At 37.0% G+C, this 9,592-nt stretch overlaps 1 protein-coding gene across 1 annotated transcript; it reads right to left on the bottom strand.

The window, feature by feature from the left end:
- Nucleotides 1–1,314: 1,314 nt before the first annotated feature.
- LOC113670424 (follicle-stimulating hormone receptor) lies at nt 1,315–9,150 on the bottom strand. The gene is made up of 5 exons (XM_089187934.1): nt 9,021–9,150; nt 5,486–5,695; nt 4,832–4,903; nt 4,238–4,309; nt 1,315–3,525 (listed from the first exon to the last, which is right to left on the bottom strand). The coding sequence occupies exons 2-5, from the start codon at nt 5,683–5,685 to the stop codon at nt 2,151–2,153; spliced, it is 1,719 nt and encodes a 572-aa protein (XP_089044060.1). The 5' UTR covers nt 5,686–5,695; nt 9,021–9,150; the 3' UTR covers nt 1,315–2,150.
- Nucleotides 9,151–9,592: the final 442 nt, after the last annotated feature.

Genomic DNA, 9,592 nt, shown 5'->3' with positions numbered 1-9,592 from the left:
CGAAAAAGCACTGCTTCCCGAGTAACTAAGCTGTGTCACCGTGGTAATAAGATTCTCTATATATTGTCCTGAACACGCTGCACCGCCTCAATTTTTATTCTTAAAATCTTAATATGCGGCAAGACCTAGACTATAAGCAAATTTAGCAAGTTACGTGACTTGTTTAACTTCATATGTACAGTGTCTTTTTTTATTACAAATGGACTCTACACAAAATTGTACTAATAATTTTTCAGAAACAATAGCCCATCTCAGAGGAGAGATTTTTTTTTAACTGAAAGGAGACACTACACACCATCTTATGAAGCGAATGGGTGGGTGAAAACTGACTGAGGAGACTGAGCTGGAAAAGCCGAGAGGTTCCCCTTCATCATTCCATGTCCCGTGTAAATCCTTCACAATCTTCCTCTGTTTGTGCTTACCAACACCTGACATAGGTAAGTAACGTTATGAAATAGAATCATAAAAGTGGGCGATATACTGAAGTAACAATCGAACGAAGGGAATCCTAAAAGTGCACGAGATTCTAACGAAACAATACAACGAGAAAAAACATTTAAAATTGTGCGAAAGGCAAACATCACAACAGAATGGAGGAAATTCATTAAGGTGCACGAGATTCTAATGAAACAATACAACCAGAAAAAAAAATTAAATTGTGCGAAAGGCAAACGTAACAACCGAATAGAAGAAACTAATTAAGGTGCGCGAGACATTATCTTAATAATCCTATGAAAGAGAAACGTAAATGTGCTCGAGATACTAACGCTACAATCCAATGGAAGAGAATCCTAAAATTGAGCGAAGGAATAACGTTATAATCGAATGCACTAGAATCGAATCTTAAGGGCGCGCGAGATAGCACCGCGACAATCGATCCGCGAATGAAAAAGAATCTTAAAGGTGCATGAGATACTAATGTAACAATGGGGAAAGAAAAGCCTTAAATTGTGCGAGTTGTTACGTTTCAATAGCCAGTATGAAAAAGAATCCTTAAAATGCGCGAGATCATGACTCACGTTACAATCGATTGTTTCCGCTTTCAATTGTTACGTTAAAGTAGCGTGCGAGATATTTACGAAACAAGCGAATAAAAGAGAATCCTCAAAGTGCGCAAGAAACAGAGAATCATACATGGGTGCGCGTAGATATGGAATTTCTCTTCGAGTGTTTGACTCGATAGCTCGGGAGCGAGCGCAGCGAGCGAGTGAGATGTCGACTTTAACACAAGAACAGAAATTTCATATCTACAAACAACCATATATTATTTTTTTGACTGTAAACACAATAGCCCTTTACTGACAATAAAAGCCGACTTTATTAAAGAATAAAAATAAGGAAATGACAATTCCCGAATAAACATCGCATAGGAAAAAAGATGGAAAAATACGTTGAATCATGATTACAAAAACAGCAATGGGCGTAATTTTCAACTCACAAAATTCTCATTCGTTGACTTTGTCCTTGCCGACAGAGGAAATCTTTCAAGTAAACGGCCAAATCGGCTTGTGGCAAATCTTCCAATTGTCAATTTTCGTTCTCAGCCGCGAGAAATGCCTTAACCAAAGCCACTGAATACGTAACTCTCGGTTTTTTTTTCGTAAACTGGTTTTCTTTCGCTTCTTGGAAAGTTTGAACTTCACTTTCTGTAAGTGATACGGATTTTTCAGCGTTTTAAGCCGCCACATATAATCCGAGAAAATTCCGACAAACGACCATGTATTGAAAGTGGCGAAGGCTTTGCCGGTCATCCATCAACCTGACCGCGTGGCGCGAGTGACGTATAAGCAGCTGATTGGCGATATCAAATACACGTGAAAAAAATATCGTATCTTTTCACGTTACGGCTTTTCTCGGGGCTGGAAATCCTTGTATAACACCGTAGTTAATACGATAAATAAAGGTAACAATCCAATGAAAGAGAAACCCTATAGCGCGCGAGAAACAAACGTTTTAATACGATGCAAGAGATTCCGAGAGGTGTGAAAACATATAATTAGGTTTGAAGGAACTTAATTTGATTACCAGGAACAAATATTGAATTCAAGTATTATGCCATTAGCATATAACTGGCTTTTACAGTCTGTCTATTTCAGTTTCCATAACAACACAGTCTGACTTTAGAATTGTGCATAACACATTATTCCACATCACACACTGCTGAGCTGAGTAACTTTGTAAAGAACTATCTGAGATGAAGCAGTGCTCAATTGTGACTGCGATCTGTTAGTTCCTTGTCTTCGGAGGGCACCAAAGGACGGAGGAATTCTGAGCCATTTGAAGACATTTTTGATCTGTTTCAAGAACATTCCTTGCCTAAAAGCACCCAGAATTGGATTTATGCAGGAGTTTAGGCCAAGACAAGCAATGGGAAACCAAAATCCGAACACAAACAGAATCTGATTATGGCGGTCACTCCTCAGTTTAATCTTATCATGGATATCTTCAACGGGTACAAAGGTAATGATCAAAATCATTGGTGTTAAAAGTAAGATAAAATTGCTTCCAACAACAAGGGCAATTTTCTTGAGGATGGTGGCTTCCCTTTTCACCCCCAATTGAGAACCTGAGTGGCGAACAAATAGAAATATCCGCACGTATAGCGGGATATTAGCGATGTAAAATGCCACGAGAACGCACAAGCAGATAAGAAATGTGTCTCGTCCCGCCACTGGGAAGCTGCACATCATTGTTGCGCTATAAGAGAGATTGAGAAAGTGAAACTCAGGAGAAATGGCATATGCGAGCGATAGAACCCAGCAAAACACCAAACACATCGTAGCCACCTTTTTTCCCAAACGTCTGTCGGGATTCATGCAGTGTACTATTGAACAATACTTTTCCACAGTTAATAAAAGAGAAGTAACTGCTGCAACACATTCGGCTGAGGTAAATATGGCGGTAGCAAGCGGACAGAGAATTCCATCCCCAAAAACAAGCTTCTCGACTTTCTTCTCAAGCTGAACACTAGAGAGAAAACTGAAAATGTTCAAATTGCCAATGATTATGGAGTAAATCCCAATTAACAAGTCACATAGCGCCATGTTGAAAATCAACAACATGGATGTTGTTTTGCGAAGAGATCTCGCAAGAATGATAGTAATTAGGACTATCAAGTTGAGTAGTATGGCAACTGCTCCCATCACATACGAACTGTAGAATAGTTTCTTCGGAACGTCGATAGTCTTGGTGTTTTCCTCGTGCTTGGGGTGTTTGATCGCCAAAGCAGAACAGCTCTTATGTAGACAAAATATCAAATATCCATGCTCGAAAAATTTCTTTGTTGGTCTTTCATCATTGTGATCCACGTTTGGTGCTAATGAAAAAGGTACCTCTGCCTTGAACAATGTACAATTCGCGCATTTGTCGCTCCAGGTTACACCCAAAACAGTTACGAGAGATGGAATTTTCAAGATGTTACTATCTGGTGTCCAGACACTCCCGGTCACGACTAAGGTCTTAAGGTTTCGAAGCTGGCTGATGACGTTACCTTCCCATTTGTGAAGTGGGTTAAAGCTTAAATCTCTGAAATGTCAAAGGAATTGTCATAGATAAAAAAAAAACGTAGAATCTACATTTACATGTGCCATGCTAAGTACTTTGACAAACCAAACTATTGTAAATACACTTACATGGGTCCTTCTAGAGTTTCAGTTTTCGCATAAGATCCGTTCTCTGGTGAGCACCCCCCCTCCACACCCTTTCCTTCTGCTTCCCCCCGGCCAGAATTCCAAATTTTCAATATAAAATAGGTTACGTTTCAGTGCAAAATATACTTATATTCAAAGCTCACACTAGCTTTTGTTCGAAACATGTTCGCTTTTTAACAATACAAGTGCACCAGTTTTCAACATCAATAGTTGAAAATGAAAGCCGTGGGAATTGAAAAGCCCTCGTTGACCAATAACAGCATTTATATTTGTGTAGTAGATTTGGCAGCAGGAACGTGACAGACTCTGAAAGAGGTTACATAGATTTAAAATTAATCAACTTCGTCTCTAACACGAAGTTGTGGTGATTGCACTAGGGTTAGTTCAGTGAAAAGAAATACATTTTTTCAATATGGCATTGAACAATGGAAAATTTAAAAGCTTAATTTTCTGCCTTTCATAGTTCAAGTTTATTCAAGCAATTGCCTAATCTGTTATATCTCATTTCAAGAAAAAACATTGGTATCCAATCATTTACAATCAGCATATTAAAAAAGCCCTGAAATTGAGACAATATATATACTCACAGAAAAGTTACATTGAATAACCTTCCAAAAGCACCATCTTTGATAACGGATATCTGATTGTAAGCTAACGACCTAAAACCAAAACAAATAATATTGTTATCATTATCATCACTATCATTATTCACCATTACTATTTTTTTGGGCGAGACACTCATAGTTCAAATTAAAAAAGACATGAGCGTTTTTCCTTATCCTTCAGGTAAAGAAATGAGGACTGAGATGCACAACTCTTATCAACTGTGGACGCGTTCGAGAGAAACGGAATACGGCTACAGCGCTCTTAGATGAGTGTCGTAGAACCAAAGCAAAAGTAAAAGACAAAAATAAAAATTATAGGAAGCCAAAGAGACTTTAAGTCATGTGATAACGACCTTAAGTGCGGTAAAACACGTGTAACCAAGAAAAGAATCTTGGTTTAGCTCTGCTACATTTTTGCATCCTATTGATCGCGAGTGTGCAACAAGTTTTCTAGAAAAAAAAACATAGGGTGCAGTTGAAGGAACAAATGTAAACCTATACTTCCCCCACACTCTTCTGAAAATTGCTCTTTTTCTGCTTTTTTTTTCTTTTCGTTTTCTTTCGTCAAGTACTTACAGGTTCACTAAATGAGTTTGATTCACCAGAAAGTCTGTGGGTATGTCCTGTAGGTCGTTCCTCGACAAATCCCTAAGAGATAATGTAAGGTTTGGGGTGGTTAAGATGTAGTTTAAAAAGTAAATTTTGGATAAACAGCGCGGGCGATATGAAGCATCGTTTCGCCTCAGCCGAGACATGCATCATATCATCTTATAGAATTTTAAGCACATTTAAAGTTCCGTCTGCAAATTCAAGATCAAAGCAGTGCAGTCTGGCCCTCTATCGCAAAGGGATTCCCAACCACGCAAATACACTAACTGTTTTTATAAAAATTCTTAACGATTTTTATTGTAAACATTTGGCTAGTGAATGTGCTCTTAAGTAGAACCTCTGTGACAAATATGATACATACGATCGATGACAACTAAGATTTGCTCCGACTGAGAAATTTTTCAGGGAGAAGAATGTTCTCTCGACGAGCACCTCCTAGCGTGTTGCATATACTTTGCACCATCAAGAATTAGGTTTGAAGAAAAAAAAGGAAATTCTGCAGGTGTAAACCTCTTCCACTCTCTGGCTCATACAATAATTCAGGTAATTGCATCAAGTTTTTTTATTTTTTACTATCAATGTTCTTAAGAATAACAGTTCACACAAGGCCGTGTAACTTACAAGGATTCGAAGAGCACCATAGGCTTTGGTGACCCTACAGAACCATTCAGCTGACATCTAGTATTCCATAATCCTTTTGGTGAACAGTCACAGCGTGCGTCGATATCGCAATGGAAGGTAGAGTTGTCGAGGCCCTGGACACCAGTTACCGGATTTCGTAGCAACAGATAAGTGGCAATGAAAAACCAGGGTGTCTCCATGTTACTTCGACTAAAAAGAGCAAGAAGAACGTTAAAAAAAGACTTTTCTTTTAAAAGAAAAATTTTCTTTGTTTCGTCTCAAGCCTGGAGAAAGAGAAATTCCCAGTCCACCTCGACGATTCGAAACGTCTTCTTAAGCTGTAATTACTCAAGAGCCCTAAGCACGGAGTTTAGCGGATTGTTTGCCGGTTGATTTCTATTGTTTAAGTGGTTGAAATTTAACGAGATCCGTTCGTCATTGAAATTCACGGTCATTCATAGAATAATTTCGAAGATAAAGAAGTTATCTTACGCCGGAAAATCGGTCATGTTTCTTCAGCGCTCTACTACTCAGAGAATAATATTTTAAGATAAGAGTCAAATAATTTATATTCAGTTATCTTCAAAAGCTCCGACTTGTGTAAAAGCTTTTGAATGATTGATTGGCATATGCCAAGTTTTATCAACTACGAGTCTCCTCGGAACTGTCTTTCAACTAAAGGTTTGATCATAATTCGAGCGGCAATCTCGGACAGATTAACAGGAACACTAAACATGCGCACCTCATCTCCAATTTTTTTTTCGCCAATGCATTGGAGAGAGAGTGCGAAGTGGCCACAATGTTCCTTTTAGTTTGTTTGAGATTGAAGTTTGACATGATAAGCAAACTTTAATTTTGGCGTAGCAATCAAGAGTAAACATATTTCTAATCAGAAAGAAACTGAATTTAGTTTGAAATTTGAACCACTTTCCTCGCATTACGCAAATTCTCTCCTTCAAACCCGACGAAATGACCACGTGGAGTTACAGGAAGCAATAAGCGCATTTAAGGAATTGAAACAAATGAAAATTGAAAAATTAAACGATAAGGCAGTGTCACTTTCGATATCAAGAAAAATGAGCACTGATCAAAAACCTTCTCATTTAATTTCTTTCTGGACTTACAGGAAATTAAGTCGAAAACCGATTAGCATTGGGCAAATAACGTACATTTTAAAAACCTTTTCATCTTTTCTGGTTGAAAGTCGAAAATGATATTCTTGGCTATTTCTTGGTTATTTTTAACTCAAGGATACAAAAATGTTCATGAACTCAGGCTTACCAAGTGAATAACTTAAACAGTGTTCCAGTCAGTTAAGGCAGTTTTTTAGTCGCGCTTTAATGACATTTAGTTTAGGATTTGATTTTTCATTCATTTCTGTTGAATTTAGCCTTGCAATACTAGGAATAATTCTATTTTTATCGCTTTTATAATTGAAATAAGCGAACTAACAGCACACTTACCGTAACTGATTTTCTCTAGCTCACAGAAATAGCTGTCAAAAGTCAACCAAGCAAACCTGAACTATGCTTGACTGCAATCAGTGGTAAGATTGAAAATACATGTTTGTTTTCCAGCACATGGATGCATAAACAGTCCTCATAAGCACCTGTTAGTCCGGATATTGGAGCCCACTTTTCGTCATTTTCATTAGTATTACTTGTTTTTTTATTATCTATACTACCAGAATGGAAGATATCCGTTTCCTTCCCTGCTAGCATTTCGCGTAAATTTTCCATTAAACATTTTGAAAAGTGATGCTGTTTTTTAATCGTCTAGTGTGGATCCAATTTTAACATCCTTTAGCTTGTTCATCTTAATAACTATTTTGACAGTTTCCGCTTGATATTTACAGAGGCGTTCCTCATTGTAATTATTATCTCTTTCCCAGACTGCAGGATGAATTTTATGTAGGAGTTTAATTCAGTTCAGAGAAATGATTTGTCCTTGACCGGTCTGCTTTGATCAATTTTAAACTCTCTATATTGCACCGGGTTATCTGCTACGTATGTTTTTAGTGAGAATATGGTTCTATATCAAGCAAACCTTGTCGACTTTTTGTATTCAATTCTTTTCAATTATTTTTCCTTTTACAACAGCTTTTTACTCATACTAGGATTTTTTTTATGTCTATATTGCACCGGGTTATCTGCTACGTATGTTTTTAGTGAGAATATGGTTCTATATCAAGCAAACCTTGTCGACTTTTTGTATTCAATTCTTTTCAATTATTTTTCCTTTTACAACAGCTTTTTACTCATACTAGGATTTTTTTTATGTAATTACGTACGGTTTTGTTTCAGTATTGAGTGACACTTGCCAGGGTAAACTTTTAATACAAAACAACACTCCAAAAATGATGGGCGCTCATTCATATTTAACTCAGAAAATAGCCGAAAGCCATTTCAGAGTTTTTGTTCTTTACTGAGCTACCTGAATGGTGTTTGCAATTTCTCTCATCTATTGCTACCAAAAGCGTATGAATTTAATCTTCTGTCACTGTACCGAGCCAAATGATCAGCATTTTGGCGAAATCAGTATGTAACCAAGGAAATAGTTCTTGAATATACTATCGAATGGAAGTTTAACGGAGATCTTCGGGAGTAGATTACATACAAATGTTTTTGGTTTGTTTCCATGCAATTCCGACTGATGCGCTCAATTGTGAAAGAACAGATCGATATTGCTTAACTGATATCACTGAATCCGACACTTGAACATGTAATCACACCAACTATTGAACGTTTCCATTTTAATTCTTAATTTTACGAATCACTTTGTAAGTAACGTATAAGCTTTTCAAATATTATTAGCAAGACCTCCTTTGTCTAAATGTATCTCCTAATGAAATTCTCGGTTTGATAAGTGAGCCTGATGGAAGCATTTTCCTCCCCGAAGGTCTCTTTCGAAACAACGAGCAAACAAATTCTCTCTTACTTTGTCAAGTGACGTCTCTACGCTTCTATTCCTTCGCCTTCTTCTTCTTCTTTTTCCCCTTTTTCTCTCCCCTAGTAAGATTTAGTTACTGCTGCTATAAATCTTTCTTTATCTTTAATTGCATTTATCAGCAATTAAGAATCTACCATTTATTTGAACTGGAAACGACAACCTACTGGTAGTGTTTGTGTGTTGTTGCTTTTTTTTTTTTTCTGGAAGAATCGTCCTCTAAAAATCTACCTCTCAAGATTCAATGAAAGAAACACGATGGATACTCAAAGCCCTGGCTTATGTGTCTACGAATTGCTGAATTACAAGAACTGCGTTCCTTTGGCACTTCAGAGACTCTAATAAAGATTTCTTATGTACTTTTTACTAAGGGATTTGTTAAAATTCAAAACATACTCCAGATATCCTAGATCAGGGCAACATATACCGGTGAAAAAATAGTCTGTAAATCATTCGAAACTAATAAATCAGTTGGTAAGAACTTGCAAAGTTTTTTTGCTTTGAAGATGTTTTTACCGGCTACTAACTTACTGCTACTTGAATCGTAGGTTTTGAAAATTTACTTTCTTAAGCCAAGTTGAAAACTCACCGAGAACAAATCTCTCCAATTCAGCAGTTGATACCCCAACTCAAGTCTCCTCGGCACGACAGAATTCTACACTCGTCGTTTTCTACTGCACTCGTTTCATATAGAAACATTTTTACTGGCGCGGCTTCTCATTCTTTTGAAAACAGCTGCCAGTCGGAATTTGACTTACAAAACAAATTATTTCAAAGCAAGGGCATATTGCCAATATCGTGTTAAAAGTTTACAAATTACCTTTTTCCCGTACTTCATAATTGACTCAACCGATCACGACATTGAACCATAAATGCTCAATCTGCAATTTTTATTAAGCCGTTCTTTAAAAAATGATTTCTTGCCAAACATCTTCTTAAATCTTCTCCTTTTTCGCTAAAGTAAAAAAAACTGGAAATATGCCCACTGGTAAAATCGTATTGAAAACAAGAATTCAAGCTTACAATATTAGGCACGCATGATAAACTTTACAACGAAAATAAAAAATAACCAGGGATCATCAAATTGAAGCAGTTATTAAATTTAACTTTTTCCTTTTGATCTCTAACAAGAAAAGACTTCCAAAAACAGAGTTGCATTTG

Source organism: Pocillopora damicornis, chromosome 11 (genome assembly GCF_964200805.1).
Source record: "Pocillopora damicornis chromosome 11, jaPocDami1.2, whole genome shotgun sequence".
NCBI classification, from domain to species: domain Eukaryota; kingdom Metazoa; phylum Cnidaria; class Anthozoa; order Scleractinia; family Pocilloporidae; genus Pocillopora; species Pocillopora damicornis.
This window is presented reverse-complemented; position numbering and strand designations above follow the sequence as displayed.